Source organism: Oenanthe melanoleuca, chromosome 4 (genome assembly GCF_029582105.1).
Source record: "Oenanthe melanoleuca isolate GR-GAL-2019-014 chromosome 4, OMel1.0, whole genome shotgun sequence".
Lineage (NCBI taxonomy): Eukaryota > Metazoa > Chordata > Aves > Passeriformes > Muscicapidae > Oenanthe > Oenanthe melanoleuca.
The window spans coordinates 23,178,795-23,196,526 of NC_079337.1; the positions used below are offsets into that span (position 1 = coordinate 23,178,795).

The window sequence follows — 17,732 nt, forward strand, 5'->3', positions numbered from 1 at the left end:
CAGGATGATGAAAAAAAAAAAACCTCATTATAAGTTGATATGAGCAAGTTCAGCCAACACTGCAGAACCCAGCATGGCTAAGAGAGGCATGTGCATGGCATTTGTGGGTGGAGAGAAAAGGGAAGTCGACTTAAAAACCCACAAAAAGGAGGATTGTTTTTTTACCTCCAGAACTTGTCAGACCAAAAACTACACCAGACCAATGACTAATTTCCACACTGTAATAGTACACAGGTGGCTGCATTGTGCCTTCACAAAAAACATTTTCCACTTAACAGCCAGCCTGATCTCCAGTCTGTTGAATTCTTACTGTTAAGGACACAAAAACATTTTCTGGAAGTTAACTTCAGGAAGAATAAACCTAACCTGTCAGGAAACAGATGTTTTAGAAGAGTTTCAATCTCTTGTGGTTCTGCAAACCCACTGATGAAATAATCTGATTGCTTAGGAGACTGTTGTGACTTTTTGGATTCAGACAGGTGGGGTGGGGAAGAAAAGCTTCTTAGCACCACCCACTGCACTCCCTGATCCGAATTACAACGCCTTCTGAGTCAGTGTGAAAGAGAAAGTACTAGAAGTTGGCATACCCAGAGTCATACCTTTTTCAAAAGGATCAGATTTTAGCAGAGAGAGTGAGAAAGATGGATTATCAGGAACCAAGAAAAGACAACAAGCCCTGAAAACAATTGGAGGATTGGAGAGCTAAGAATGATCATACTCATCCAGTAGACACTGAGCAGTACCTGGGAAGAAACATCCAAGAACTGCCCAAGCCATAGGTCAACATAAACACAAGATACAACAAAAAAATTTGCTTTATTTAAAAATCAACAGGCTTATGATAAAAATGTGGTATGCTGAATTCCTGCCAAAATAACCTCAACAATGTTACCTATTTATTATTCAGTTTAAGTGGCTATTTATTAACTTATTATTTATGATTAATGGGAATGCTAATGCAGCTGCTTGTAAAAGTGGGAACTGGACTCCAAGATAGGATGCTCTAGGAACAAAATTTCTTGCAACTAATTACTTCCATTTTAGACAAAATTACTGGTATTCCAAATTCTAAAAATAATCACATTAGCTCAGACCAAAAATTATTTCAGACCACTATCCTTTTTTTCCAAAAAACAAAGGCAGGCAGATGTCTAGGAGAAAGGGAATACAGAGAAAGAACATACTAAATTTTCTTTGGTATTTTCCTGGCTTTCAACTTCCTCTAATCCAAGATTTCTTCTGGGTCAAACAAAAGTTTGCCTCCTAACCACCATGTCTGATAATATCACCTACTAGTTCCTGTGGCACTCCACAGCCACCAAGAATTCTTTAGGTAAAATCTCCCTGCTATTTTATCATTGCTTGACCCTGGAGCAGGAAAAGCAACTGTGGAAAAATGCATTTGGCAGCCAGCAGCGTGGTAGTTGCTACATGTATCACAGATTGCTGAAGGGACAATAGAAGGTACTTCATGCATGATATATTGAATACTAAAGAACAAGAGGACTGCAGATCACACAGTTGGAAATCAGGTGGAGTCAGGAGGCTTGACTTATTAAACTAATCAAAAAATTACAACGTGAGAAAAGAAACAATGAAGAGATGAATTTTCAGCATTAATTTGACAATTGATATTCATTGACATATCATGGAAATAACAGGTTTATTTCCCTCCAGTTTAAAGGAAAATCACTGCCAATCTGCACACAAATTCATTCCATTACGTTTAAGAGAAGCACATTCATGGCATTAACTGGAAATACATGTTCTCCCTCTTTCTTCAGTGCTACAGTAAAATAGTTTATAATGAAAGAGTAATTTGATATCTCAAAAGATCTTCCTGTCTCCCTACTATGTCCAGACCTACCTTCTAGACTACATCATCTCCCCTTTTGATGCAGAGGCAGCTGCAGTGTATCAGTACATAGTGATTGTGCTGGTTTTGCAATAATTAATTTTTGGTGAAGAATGTGGGCATCAATCCCACAATGCTACCTCTCACAGGTGCACTGGCCTCTGGCCAGTGCCAACCCATTACATTTATGTACCTGTACAGCAGGGCAGGAGCAAAAACAACAGGCTGGAAGCAAAGTGAAGGCAGGAGTAAAATCTTGGGGAAAGTGGAAATCTTTCTGGCTATTACAAACATGCTTGAGGTATTTTTAACTGGCTATGGCCAGTTGTAAATTTAATTTCCTTTTATGCTCTTCTATCAGTCAACACAGAGCTCCCAATCCAGTTTTTAGACGGAAAAAAGCTGTGCCTGGAAAGTACTGACAGTGCTTTCAGTACTTAATGGACTATTTTGAATATGAATGTTTCATCAGGTGAAGTGAACAGGGGCCCTACCAGAATCTGAAAACAAAGCAGGACTGGTACCAGAAAGCAAGCCTCCTCATCACCTATTTAATTGCACAGAGTCCTGTAGTTTTGCAGGTTCCAGAGATGTATATGTGGATTAGTACTAAATCATGTTTCTTCAGTGAATGGCAATTTAAAAAAAGCAGAAATCAATAAAAACTGGAACCAGAATAATTTTGACTTCTCTTAGGACGGCAGAGCAAGACCAAACAGAGTAAGATTATTCTGATGATACCATGTTTCTGAGTTTCTCTTTCCTCAGACTTACAGTTCACAGGCACATACACTGCAATGCATGCTTAAGTAAGTTCTTTATTAAATCTGTGCATCTTCTTCTAACATTGCAGTATTCCTGTAAGAAGTAAACTCCAAAGGAAGAGAACAGCAACAAGCAGGAGTCTTAAGAAGCTTACAGCACTGATACACAGGAGTGAAAACACAGGTTACTCTTCCAAAGCAGAGTGTCAGACAGGGTCTCCCCTGAGGAAGCACACCAGAGCAACACAAACCAGCAACGTCATCAATCACTATCCCCCAACTTGTGAAACTAATACACATTTGGAATCCAGGAAGGAGATTCATCACAAAAAAATTGTGTCTGTTCAAAGTGAAAGGGAACCAGGTTGTGAACAGATGTAATGTTTCTGAACTCGTAAAAGTGACAATATTTCAGTACAAGCAAAACTATAAAACAAAGAAAATGACATTTGCAGTTAGCTCCATTACTGCCAACAATGTGGTCAGACTGGTCAGAAGTGGTGTGGCCAAATGGTTCAGCAAAGGATAAAGTTTGGGTGTAATCCCAGCTGAGACAATCACTATGCTGACCTCAAGAAAGCCACCTGACCTCCTTATTCCTCAATCAACTAGCTGGAAAACTGGATAAAAAGCAGAACTGGGCTGAAAAACAGATGTGCAGATAAATTGGGTCTTCCTGGGTAAATAAATTACAAAATACCCTATGCAGAACATAAAGAGTTTGATGCAGGTGGGAATGGTTTATTTAGCACTTTATTATGTGTTTGATTAAAAAATGGCACTGGGGACCAAGATTGTAAACACTGCCAATTTACTTGGAAAATGCATTCACATTACCAGAATGAAGTGAACTGGAAAGGAATGCAACAAACAGAGAATAAGACACACACACAAAAAAGAATTTTATAGACAGAGTCCTCAGAAGTCTCTAACTCATGCACAAGGTTATTTCACACAGGATATCTTCAACAAGTTCATTGCTCACCTGAGGAAACTCAAAGTCCTTTCATTCCTTTTTTAAAGTTCTAAGCTGCAAGCATGACTTTAAAAGCAACACAGATGATGTTACACTTTTATGAAGGTCTCAACTTGTAATGTATGATAAAAGTTCATAAAACAATAGATGAAAGCACAGATAAAGAACAACTCTATATATAAAGCAGATTGAACACAACATTTTTTTATCAGACAGGTGATTTTTCAGATCATTATCACTTTGAATGATTTAAGTCATAAACCAAAAATTTTCCAACATTGGACCTTAATTTCTTTTGGACATCCAGAATCCATCCCAAAAAATGGGAGAGCAAATGAAAAAAGTAGTTTTGAAAAGTAAATACACCTTGTAAAGCACTATTTTAATGAAACTTCTTGTGCCATCCTGTTTAATGCACAGAATAGGAAAGACAATCCACATTCCCAGTTTTTGATCTTGCCCTTGATTACCTTCTAAGAAGTTTTTTCTTGCATCTTAGACTCAGCTGGCTCATATGTAAAACATGTAATAGTAACACTTCACATTGGACCAAAAAGTGCAATGAAATGAATTATTTCAATCACTAGATATAAAAATTAGGTAAAGTAGCTCTGGTTTAAAACCTGGTAAGACTCAGCATTTTTACCACTTACACTCTGAACAACACAACAGAACTAGATGCATAGGTGACAATAGAAGAACAATACCTAATTGAGGGAAAAAATAAGACAATTACCTCAAAACATACAATAAAGAAATAGCTTCAATAGCATTATATGCATGTACCATATGTCACAGGCCCAAATTTCATTGAAGGAAACAACACATCTCACATTCTGCTCTCCTTCTCCAAAAAGAGTGATCTCTTAAAAAGTAAAACTGAAGTCAGATCTCCAAAAATCTTTTGCTTTCTTTTGGACTCCTCTGAATAAATGCATGTACCTCTAAAAGGCCATATGTTGTGATTGATACTCCATCAACTCCTCCTGGTGCAACTGAGGACAAAGTATTAATCAGACACTTTAAGATCATAGGAGCACTTTCTCCCATTTGAGGCTATAATGCACAACTGCATATTTTACTTTATTTTTAAGGAAGACCTATATCTATGGCATGAGAATAGAGTTTTACTTAAAGTCGGTCATACCAACTTTCTCCTCCACACTGCAAGAGAAGTGACAGGTCCCTAACCTCATCATACAAGGAGAAGATTCCCTCATTCTCTCTTCTGTGGTGCCTTAAGTGGATCAGAAAAACCTGATCAATGAAAAATTTTAAAAGAGAAGCTGAAAATGAAGGGTAATTATTCCTGCAGTGACCGTTGTTGCAGCTGTGTGGCAGTATAAACTGAACTGACAGCTCTAGAAATCATGACTTGCTATCAGTAAATAATGCTGTCCTTGCAGTCAGACAGGATTGGTTTTTAAAAATTAATTTCTGCAGCCATCTCTATAAGAGTATTAAGCATGATTAACAAGTCACTTTCCTAACCAAACCCCTTCTCCCCCATTTAAAAAAAATTTCAATGCAACTTTTAAAGGTATGAGTAAATCTTGCAATACTGCACAGATCTTCTAAAGACAGGCACTCTACATAAATTAGATGTTGCAATTAGTGCTACTTTAACAAATAACTTGGCCATAACATATTTAAAAAAAAAATCTAAATAGCTAATATGAAAAACCTACCTAGGTATGTTTTAGTGTTTAACTCAAAAAATCTGGATCCCTATATCAATGGTACAGACACTGCTAAAAAATGAAGCAGAACGGGAAGTTTCAAGAGAAGAACAGCCTGCAAATTCAAGTGATCAAAGGGACTTTACAACTAGGCCAATAAGCAGTGGTGCTGCTAGGAATTTCATAGCTAACAACTAATCCTGCAAAAGCTGCTAGAAAGTACATCACTTTGATCTATAAACCAGTATACATCATCGCAACAGGCAGGAAACACCTATCTGGAGAGGTAACCATAAACTTATGTAAAGACAAAGCAGATGCCTGTGACTATAAATTAGAAATTTGTCAATCATCATACAATTTATACTAAATTTTCTTGAAAGTGATAAGAGAAATGTGATCACCAAAGGGGGAAATAGAGAGAGCTGCAGCTGCATGTAGGAGAAATCCACACAACAAAATTTGCAAGACTAAAGTGCAAGAGAAGCAGAACCAACTCTAAATATGCAGGACATATTCCCAAATACATACAAAGGATGACTGGCAAATTGTGAAATAAGCACTACTGGAAGTACAAGAAATCATACTTTGCAGGGGTTGGATAGTGCTGATTACATACAAGAATCAGGCATTAGATAACAGTAGAAGAAAGACTGGTTGGTGCTTCACTTGAAGAGCCCTCGAGCTTTACCACCTTGACTTCTAAGAATCACCAAGAGCCACAGCTGCCACTGGTGACTGTGCAGCACCAGCTCCTGGATATTGGACAGTCACAGCTAATTTAAATATCAGTTCTGTGTACAGAGTGATGAGTAACAACATGAATGAGCTAACCTTTAGCAAGATGTATAATGCTAATGAATGAATGAAACCTTAAAACTAGTCTGATCTGCCAGCCTTCTTAACACTCCCATCACAACAATGTCTAATGCCCTGGTACCTATTTAGTTATACACCCAACAAGAGAATATCCATCTGCACAGAAGAAACAAATCTCAAACCACAATGACATTAGAGATATTTGCAAGCATATCAATGTATCTACATAAACCACTTGTCTGATCCCTAAGTAGTGACAAACACTCCCTTGAAGACATTGCTCACTAATCCAAAAGCAAGAACTTGCATTTAAGAAAATAAAATCCCTTTCTGGAAGGACACACTATAAAGCAAGTTTAACAAGTGCTCATTCTTCCTGTTTTTTTTCCTTTCTAGAAGCAGGGAGATGAACCACAGATGAAGTGTCAAACACTGCATTTTGTTAGAATAATCATATACTAACCACATCTTGTTCTCACAGTCTACAGCAATTTTTATGCTAAACACAACTATCATAAATCAATATTAGGATTAATAATGTGCTTTAAATCCCCTAAGATTTGCATATTACAAATTTGACATTTGGGGTTTCAGCCATTAGCTCATTAGTAGTAATTTGCTCATTAATGCAGAATGGAATTTTAACATGATCCTTACACAATTCCTTGCAGAAATATCTTTGCAGGATGAAGCCACCCTCCTGCTGAGAATAGTGTTTTGTCTGTTTGAAACTCAACATCCTCTTTCACTAGAAACTGTAGACTCAAAACTCTCCAGTACTTTTGTTCTCAATTAACTCAGCATAACTCATCCTCTGTCCAATATCTTTAATACTGCTTTTAGCACGGAAATCTGTATGAAGTGTCTACAAGGAACTATAGAAAAAGCACTGTAGAACAAAAGGTTGAAATAATCACACACTTTTTCCCCATCCACAGACTTCATATTGTCATGGTCTAAGCCCATCTAGAAATTAAGCACCATGCACCCACTCACTCTAACTTCCTCTCTTCCCCTTCCTCAGTGGACTGGGAAGAAGAATCAAAGTAAAACTTGTAGCTTGAGATAGGATTAGTGTCATAATTGACAATAAAGTAAAATACAGTAATAATGGTAAATAGCAATAAAATGGGAAAAAGCAGTGATGCAAAATGCAACTGCTCACCACCCACTGACTGATGCCAGACCCCCTTTCCAGACCCACACTGGGCTGCCCTTCCAGGTAATTCCCTTCAGCTGATGCTGGGCATGATGTGCTGTGGAATATCCTTCCACTGGTCAGTTTGGGTCATCTGCCCCAGCTCTGCTCCCTCCCAGTTTCTTTTGTGTACCTCCTCACTGGCACAGCACGAGCCAAGGAAAAATGTCCTTAACTCAGGATAAACATGACATAGCAAAAACCCGAAACATCAGGGTGTTATCAACACCATGCTCATTCCAAATCCAAAACATGGCACTGTAACAGCTACTGAAAGGAAAATAACTCTACCCTAGTTGAAACCAGGAGAATTACATATGGCTATCATATCCACATTTTGATAGCAAGAGGCAGATACTATCATAATCTCAAAGAGTAGGATTCTTATCTTTTTTTTTTCTTCCTGGAAGAGAAGTAACAAGCATACACTCACTGTTATGTTTCACATAAAAGGAGGAAACACATATGTGTTCTGAAATGTCTTTGTGCTGCCATCAAACAGTGCAGCCAACCATGCAAGCAAAGAATTTGGTTCCATACCTAAAAAGATGACCCAAACATATCGAGCAACAATGTTCACCTCTAATGCTGCATGCAAGCTGCACCCCTTTTCCATTCCAAAGAACTGTTTTCTTGTGAGAGTAAAGGAAATCACAAGAGACAACCTATGCTAAAAGAAATGCTACAGGAAGACCTGCAGGCAAAAAACTACTTACAGAAATAAACCAGTACTTCTATACAAAGAAAAGCATAATTGGACAATAGATAAACAAGTCCAGACTAAAAGAATCTTTCATCATACCTTTGCAAGTAAAGCATTATCAAGAAAGTAAAGGAAAAGTCTATAGACACTAAATGCCCAAATTACAGAACTTCACACATGCTTAGGGAAGAAAAGCCCCTTGTTTATTAATGCTACTTCATTTTACCATTATGTAATTTTTCCTTGCCAAATTCAGCCTTGTTGTGATATATTGATTTCTCATGTGAAATTCCAACACAGACTTGATTCAAAGCAGAATGCACTCAGCCTATGAAGCTCTGCTCATATGTAGCTCTTCAAGTCAAATCATGCAAAAACCTTCGGCCTTTTGATGACTTGCACCTGTTTTACAAATATTTTTGAAGAATGCATGGCTACTCATGCAATTGTTTTCCTCCCCATCTAATAACTTCTGTACCAGTCTCACTTCAAATTTGCCAAAAGCACACTAACAGCAATGATGGCATGAAGAACTCTAGTCCAATCAGTGAACAGACAACTGTTTAATGTAGCCAAATAAAATGTACTCATCCGAATCCATCCAGAGCATGTTTTCTCCAAACTAGTAAACAGCTGCAGACACAGTCTGCTTCCCATCAAGTGTTCCATGTATAACAAACTATACCTTGAATCTGATGGTTCACTAGTAATATTTCAATACCATGACTTTCAAAACATATGACATCTATATTTTATTGAAGAAAGGAATGGACTTAGACTATCCAAGCCACAAATTGAAGACCAATCCAGAAACTGTACTGTAGGTGCCAAAAGTCTGCTGAATGTCAGTATTTGCTGGCATTTTTATTGTTATGAATACAAGTGCAGACCAACTTCTTCAAAGAAGAAACACACTTGAAGCATGACAGAAAAGGAAATGCTCACAACTCCTTTTATAACAGCACAGGAGCAGAGAAAATAACTCCTTTAACACTGTCTGGAAAAGGTATCTCAAAGGAGTAGTTGGAAATGTGTTTAAAAGATGGAGAACCTTAAAGATAAATGTACATTCTGGTCTTTGGTAGCAACTAGCAACTTGGAAAAACTAAAATTTTGATTGTCACTTTAGTGAGACTGTTAAAGTATAAAACATCTACCCACCACAATTCTTTGTGACTTATTTCCAAATCCCTCACAAAAAAAAAAATCCTTGTATGTGCAGGAAGACAGAGGAAACCCGCTAGACCAAGACATTTTCAAATCTCTGAACAGCAATAAACCATTGTGAGCTTAAATCAGGTATTTACTATTTTTGTGCGACTGTACATAAATTCCCAGCCTTTTAAACATTTAACTGACTCCTGAACATACTTCAGAGAGCTGATTTTGCACTAGTGTGACTGTTATAAACTGAAATTAAATGCATCCTTTCAGTGAGAACAACAACAAACAGGACACTAAACTGAGAATATGCAAACAGGGAACAATGACCCAGACTACAATCTGTCGCAGAGAGGATAGCAAACAGCAATGCGGTAAAAATGGGGTATCAGTGCCTAAAATTCTTATACTATATCAATGACTAAAATTCTAATCCTACCCTTATCACACCCCCTTATCCATGGCTGCAGCCTGAATTTCCTGTGGCACACAGCTCCAAAAGAGCACCCTTGCTGTTGTGATGCCCAATGGAAGGACAGTAAAGAAAACTGGGATTAATGTCACTTTTAAAGCAATAACTGCAGTTACGATGTCCACATAGCTATCCTCTGAAAAATAGCCCAAAACCACTAAACAGCTGTAATAAATCCTTTTCAGTTCCTGCTTACCTGTGGTAGAAATTGTGAAAAGCTGACACTCATTTCCTCCCTCAGAGTGCTTGAAATTCACCTGATAAGAGTTCTTACAGCAGAAGACGCTTATTCCAGGATCCCAAATATGCAACACTCAGAGCAGAAACTAATCTGGCCATAAATTACCAAACACTTATTTGCATTAATCTTTGAAAATGAAGTTGAGCATGTTAACTTTGAGGACAATGACAAACAATCTCTGCAATTCCTGGGGACTGCTGACACAGTATTGGTAGATAACGAATAAATTCTTGAATATGTCACAACTCCAATTTCTAGCAAATGTTTTGTGGTATGCTCAGTAAAATTACTTTCTCCACTGTGATAGAATGAAGCTCTAACTTCCAGTACTTGGCCCCTACATGCAACTGATTTATTAGAATTAGAAAAAGTGGGGAGAGTCTGAAGTTAATTGAAGAAAGAACATTATTACGTTTCTTTTTTAAAAAATATAATTCATATATTAAGGAATATATGCTACACCTGATGCATGACTTCAGCAAAGATTAACTGCAAATAACTACCAAACAGCTGTATGGCCTGTTTTCCAAAATGTACAGAAAGATAGACTGCACATAATACAATGTCTTGAATTTCAGCACTAACATAATAGAAGATTTCCTGCTGATTTTACATCAGCTTGTGGTACAGGTGCAAAGGACTTAGGTTACTGGCAAGCATAAGGAAAATTAATCTAAAAACCAGAAGAGCAGTTTCTCACATTCCATAAACAGTTAAAAAAATTAATTGCAATAGCACACACATCAGCTCTGGATGTGTAGCCTGCTATGCTATCACTGAACAATGCAATCAGAATTCATAAAAAAGCCAAATATTTCCTCCAAAGGTAATTGATATAGACAGATCACATAACCAGTAACTGGGAATTGGTCCACCCAACTTATTTCTGGACTGGGTCTCCATAGGAATAAAAAATTCTGTTTTCATTAAAAAGGAAAAGGAAAATACCAGTCTTGTGAGAAACATAATTTTATCCTTTAGCTACTACTGCAAAAACTGTAATTTACAGTAGATGAATCACTAATGTCTCTTAAAACTATGGATATACATACAGACTATATTTTAGCCCTTATCCTCAAGTGTTACAACTTCCAGAAGAAATCCCAACTGGCTCATTAAAAGAAAGATCAAATAGTAGAAAAATTTACTACAGTAAAAACTCGTTCAAAGAAAAGAGGGAAAAAATAAGGCCAGGCTTTGTGCAACTTTAACAGAGCCACAGCCCAAAGAGCTGAGTAACATCACAAATTAAATAACTTCTTTCAGCACACCAAAACCCAAAGTTGCCTATCTTTCCAACCTATCTAAAAAGATGTAAAAAATCCTTCTGGAGGCCACAAAAGACATGCTAGCATAAAATGGCATAATGGATGTACACATAGACCACATCTGCTATCTGAGGAAGTTTTGTCAAAGAATCTACTTAAGTATACTCCATTAAGCAATTCAAAGGAAATTAAAACAGGTACATGGAAGCTTTTTCCAAAACAGTCTAGAGGGAAGCAGGCAGTCTCGGCTGCTTCTCATGTGACACCAAGACACACATGCTCAAAGAACAGTGTGAGAACTGAATTAAAAAAGAATGAAAAGAGCTTCTGATGCTGTTTCTGGAACTTCTGGAACTATAACATATATCATGCATGAAAAACCCTTTACACTTAATACCTCTTTATCTTAAGAAAAAATGAAAGCTGTATTTCCCTAACGTTCCTCAACTACATCCCTCTGAAACACAGTCATACAAGTATTAGTTCACAGAATGCTAACATAAAGGGTGTGTTACTTGACATCTTGTTCACTTTCTAGATGATAAATTAATAGATTTCTACAAATACAAAACACACACCAAATTCTATCTATTCTAGTGAAAGCTGTATTTCATCACCTAGCAGACATAACCTTCACATTAATTCTTAGAAACTTCCATATCCTATTATTGGTCTGATTTTATTTTTAAAAGGAAACCCTAAAACTACAGCATTTTATGAGTTACAAAGTATTTCAATTGTAAGCAAGTTCCCCATAATAAAGTTTCACAGAAATGAGTACTCCCTCTTTGTCTGCATATTTTTATCTGCTAAACAATGTTTTTAAGTTAAATTTTGATAGAGTAAAATTTAGATAAACCAGTAAAGTTAAAAGATAGTCCAGGATTTTGCCACAGGTGATATGTGAAATAATGATGAGTGGATTTGAGTTAGCTTGACACCTCACCTGACAGGCTTTCTTTCTCGTAGCAAATCTTCCAGACTCCTTTCACAGTGTTCAGCCGCCACAACCAGTCTCTCTAATTCAAAAAAAAGAAGTATAAGAGGACTAGAATCCAAATGAAACTCTGAGAGAAGAGACTACTCGTTTTACCTATTAGGTAGATGTTGAAGTATTTTGACATACATTGTACAGAAAATGACAAATATTACAAGATGTACAGCTTATGGATAACACCATTATTTTTTGTTTATGAGATATAGCAAATTATCCTTCCAGTTTCATCATGCAAAGCACTGTCAATCCAGCCACCCATCCAGTAATCTCCTAAAAAACATCAAAGCCCTCAGCCAATGTCAGTCAGATTTGACTGAAGAACAGATGTCTCAAAGATAAGTATATCTAAATTTGCAGAAATACATGGCTGGGTTGATGAAAGAGACTCAGAGTAAGCCCCGCTTTGAGAAAAGGGACTCAGGGTGAGCACTGGAGCTTCAGTCCCAATGGATCAATGAGCACATTGCTAGCACCTCTTGCCCAGCATGGAGCTGGAGGGATCCCACATGTTCTGAAGATGGATGGGCTGTCTCTGAATATGGTGGGAAAACTAAAATTGTTGCACTGAAGGCAACTATGCAGTAGCAAAAGACAAAGGTGTAAGATATTACAAGGGCATGTGACGAAACTCCCAAAAAACCTTTGCTACTTCCAGTAACGTAGCAGTGTTCACATTCAAAATAAATGCAAACTAAATTATTACAAATATTTTTGTAACATGACTGTCTCAGTAAGATAAAGATGGAAACTGAGGAACACAAGTCACCACATTATAGCTGGAATGCTTGTTACTCAACTGTTTCTCCTTTTTCCATTCAAATGACCATTTAAGCTTGCTTTGGAAGAAAAAAAATTCAGATTGCCTTCTACAATGCTAGCATAGCTTTTAAAAAGTTTAATTTTACAATAAAAATCCATTTGAATATTTTCTTTTTATTTTTCTGTAGAAGTAGAAACTGACATTTGCAAGCAGAAGTCCACAAACATTAATTCATTAGGCATAGAACTGACACATGGAAAGTTCTGCCAGTACCAAAATGATAACATTTGCCACCAAATTTCCCATATTATATCAAAATTATTAGCTGCCATTGTTAAAACAGAACACTCTCCTGACTTCATGGTTAGACATTTTATTTACTATCCTTCAAGTTACTTCAACTATAAGAAGGTATTCTTTTCTTCATTTTTATATACACACATAAACCTCCATGTAATTTACTCTTTGTAATGAAAAAGGCCATGTTCTACTAATTTTTTTTATTTATTCAACCTTATGTTAGTTAATAATTCCTATCCTTTCATCCCAAACAATATTGTAAGAAAATCCCAGGTTTTGTTTAAAGCAGTACAAGTAAATAAAAAGGAAAACTATTAAATTTACTAGACCTCCTGACTGCATAAGAGAAAAACTACATGTTTGAGGGGGAAAAAAATACATAAAGAACACCCTGACCCACAGAATACTTCTGTAAGTGGAGTTGGCAATATCCTAATTTTGTAAAAATTTAAAACATTCCATCATAATGCATTCTAAAGGGGAAAAAAATTACTTGCCCTACTTTATGAGACTCTGTAGCTAATCAAATACATGCAATGCATTTTTGTATGAGAACACTGTTGAATTAAAAGTTAAAGGTGTCAAAGACTTAAATTGTCACAGGTGTTGCAGCATTTTTGTGGAAATTAAACGTTGTAGTCCTGCTGAGCTTGCAACAGAATATCTAGTGCAGAAAGAAACAACTGAAGTTTTATTTGAACTAACAATAAGTATGATAACAGGTACTGAGAAAAACTTCCAAATCTGTACTAGAACAAAGTAACCACTCATGGGAGAAATCTTAAAGAAATCAAAAGATAATAATACAGGAAGCTTGCAGCCAGGACACAAGATGACATCAGCTGCAAATTAAGTACAAGAAACCTAACCGCTGAATGAAAACAAGATTGGAACACAGGCTTAGGAGCTCACAATCAAAAATGCATGTGTTTGCATATCCCACACAAAGATATGGCAGAACAATTTACTCCAGGAATTTAAGCAAGGTACAAAAAGAAGAAAGTTCTTAGCTTTTATTTGTTAGTGTAACACAAGACAGAACAGACAGCTAATCTCTGCTTTGAGTCTACAGAGAAGAAAGAAAAGAGCCAATACCGCTGGTCATAGCCAAGGCATTCAGTAATTCTTAGACTGAAAACTGGCCACTTTCTGGTGCTATGGAGGCAGTACTGTGCTCAGTCACCTTAAAATCTATTGTCACCAAGAAAATCCCAACCCAAAACTGTAATCATACGAAAAATTTGCTTATTAAATAGATACTCACCATGTTTACCTCTGGTAATGTCAACGTACTGGCAAAGTCTGGGATGGGTGATTGTTTTAAGGATTTGAAATCTCCCCAGAATTTTTATGGAGTTAGGTGTTAAAGGAAGCCCATTACTTCCACAGACATCATGTGGCAGAGCTGAGGCAAAGAAGGTGGAGGCACCCATCACAGTGTCTTTTAGAGGAAACATCTTTTTCACACAATCTTAAGCCCTTCAGAGCAATTCGTGTTCCTTAAACAGAGAACACAGAGTAAAAATTCATCAGCAAAAGACACAGACTCAGGTAACTAGTTGTTTACTAAATAATGCAATTAAGATTTTGTTTTCCTCAGGAATTCACACAGGAGAAACAGAAGACAGAATAATTTTGAGACATCAAATTGTTTTCTTTAAGGGAATAATCTTGTTCAGAGCACAAAATTCTCAGTAAAACTACTACTAAATTTATTTGGGAACCCAACTGAGAGCAGCTCCATACAGGTTGCACAAAGATCTTTATATACTAAACATATTTACTAAATATGTTTTTACTATACAAATGGATATTATGAAAGACACCTGCTTCAACTAATACAGTCCAACTTAGGATACAAAGCAAACATAAAACACTGATCTCATTTATATTTTTTTTCCCTGAAGAAACACAGACATGGGATATGTACTTCTACATTCTAATAAATATAGTCATATTGAATATGAATAGTATAGTTTTAAAGAGTCAAACCTAAAAAAGGAAGAAAAATCCAAAACAGCTTTGAGCATTAGAATATAAAAGTCTTCTTTGTAAAGATACAATGCTTTCATATCTCATGAATATTTCATACTTTTTTGCAGATGATTTATTTTAGGATGAGAACAATGCACATTACAGTTAGAATTTTCCACTGGAAAGCCATCAATTGGACAGAGAGCAAGCACAAAGATTTACTGGCATGCAGCAGGTTCCAATTGGAAACCTTTAACTGAGTATTTTTAATAAGATCATTCCTGTAAAAACATCGAGTCTGCCAAATAAAATACTCAACATCAGAAAGAAAATATATATTAAACATTTAGGAAAAAAACCTTAGTTTACAGAAGCAATAATCATCTTGCTTGGCACAATGGTCCTCTAATGCTTGTTCTAAAATAAAAGAAAACCAAGTTATTTTGATCACAGTGGAGGGGAGTAAGATTATGCCTAGCAGCAAGATGCATTATGTCTCTAAGAAGGTAAATATGTAGTGTACAATATATTTACAGAGGCTAAATGTTCTCATTTTTACTGTAGAAATATATTATTAGATACTACTTCTCTAATACATTGTAGCTGCATTCAGCTGACACTTAGAAAGGAAGTTTAATAAAAAGAATTGTTAAATACCATCAATTCAATAAACAAGTGATTAAACTTTCCTTGCACTCTAGATCACTTGGCTTACAATGAGAAATTACAGCACCTGCAATGTGTTCAGGTAGGCAACTGCACACTTATCACTCACCTCCTTTGGCTGGAAACCAAATGGGCAAAAAGCAAGACATGAAATAAGCAAACAACCTTTCCTGTCACCTACCTAGTGGAATCAATAAAGAATTTTAAAAGGTTTGCAATAAAACATGCTCTCTTACTACAGAGTTAATTACAGAGAATCCATGAAAGCAATGAAAGAAGTTTTCTCTGATGACAGAAAGCACCCAGTTCTGTCAATTGCTACCTTCACAGTCAAATCCTGATCTCTCCTTAATCCTCAATTTACATAAACTCCAGAGATTGAATTGAAAAATCAAATAAGTAACCCCAAACTTAAGCCTCCTGCCACCTTCAGAAAGGGACACATGTTACAGCATAAATGAAAGGGGTTTTTTTAACAAATGTTTTTCAATCTCAACATTTCTCTAGTAACTTACTGACATCTCTAAATTCAAAAAAACAGTTATAGATATTTTAAAAGTTCATCTGAAGAAAGCACTTCTCTTACTATCTTTTACACTGAGGAGGTTTGTTTGTTTTCGGTTTCTGTTTTAACTCCACATCAAAGTCTGGCAGAACTATAAACACAGAAGAGTGCTACACATTGACTTTATTTCAATGCACACAATTTTACAACTCAAACTCACTTTTACTACACAGAAAAGACACATAATGCATTAATTTTATGGTTTGAAGGAATTAATTATATTCTATACAACTTCCCTGTCACTTTGAAATAAAAACAGGAAGAGAAGAAGAAAGGTTTGTTATTTTAAACTGTCTCCAGAACCATTTAACGTAAATTCAATTTTGGGACTGAATTCTGGAAATTCAATTCTGACAATCCAAAGCAGCAAGGATAGAAGAGGAAGCAAAGACTCATCTTACTAGAGTTATCTAAAATTACCAAGTCAGTGTTTCCAAAGCAACAATTATTCCATATACAAGAGACAGTCTATCACATCTGTGAAACATGTCCAGAAATGGATTTGTTGCATCCCACCTCTGAAAAACCTTCCCTAGCTCCCTACCTTATCCAAACCCTCTTAGAAACCTTTACAGTACACAAACACAATCACCAACATTCTCAGAAAAATCAGAAAAATTACCCAACAACTACCTTCAGAAATTCCTGTTCAATATTCAGATGAGGATTATTCTGAAAATCTTCCACTAGGCAGCTTTTTGATGTCCAAAAATGAGAAACAAAATACAAAGTATAATTCCATCAACTGAACAATTTATTTGGTCCTCAGAATATCTACTGCTCTCAGAGAACAAATGGTTTTTTTCTTCAGAAGTCAGGCTTTTCTAGAACCATCATTTACAACTTCTTCACTTCAGCAGTGCTAAGGTGATTAAGGGGCACTTAGGGAAAAAAAAGCCAAAATGTAATAAATCTGATTCTCAGAAGCAAATATTGCACATTCAAAGAGACAAACCTGAATGAGTCCATCCAGTGAAACATATCTATAAGTTCCTAAAGCATCCACCTGCAGAAATAATGGCAAATAGCCCCACTAGTAACTTGGAATGGCTACTTAGTTAAATGACTCCTGAGTACTCAGGAGTAAATATCCTTTACCTAGTGAAAGCAGCTTTTCTGAATTAAAACATAACTGTACTGCTATTAAATTACTTTTAAAGCAATTGAGAGCAATTCCAGGAGAGGAGGCAGCCTAAACATCCCATACTTATATTTTTTCATTAAATCACAGTATGTTAAACAAAGTGGGCTATTTCATAGGAAGAAATTCTTTCACAAAATAACTTGGTTCTTAAGTCTTAAAATATTCCTGCTACAACTATAAGAATTATAAA

At 36.2% G+C, this 17,732-nt stretch overlaps 1 protein-coding gene across 1 annotated transcript in view; it reads right to left on the reverse strand.

The window, feature by feature from the left end:
* Nucleotides 1–17,732, reverse strand: part of TBCK (TBC1 domain containing kinase) — an 87,745-nt gene that overhangs the window by 69,421 nt on the left and 592 nt on the right. Inside the window, exons 2-3 of the mRNA XM_056489146.1 lie at nt 14,458–14,692; nt 12,083–12,155 (exon numbers count right to left, since the gene is read on the reverse strand). Coding sequence (XP_056345121.1) covers nt 12,083–12,155; nt 14,458–14,650 — 266 coding nt within the window. The 5' untranslated portion in view covers nt 14,651–14,692. The remainder of the gene's footprint in view (nt 1–12,082; nt 12,156–14,457; nt 14,693–17,732) is intronic.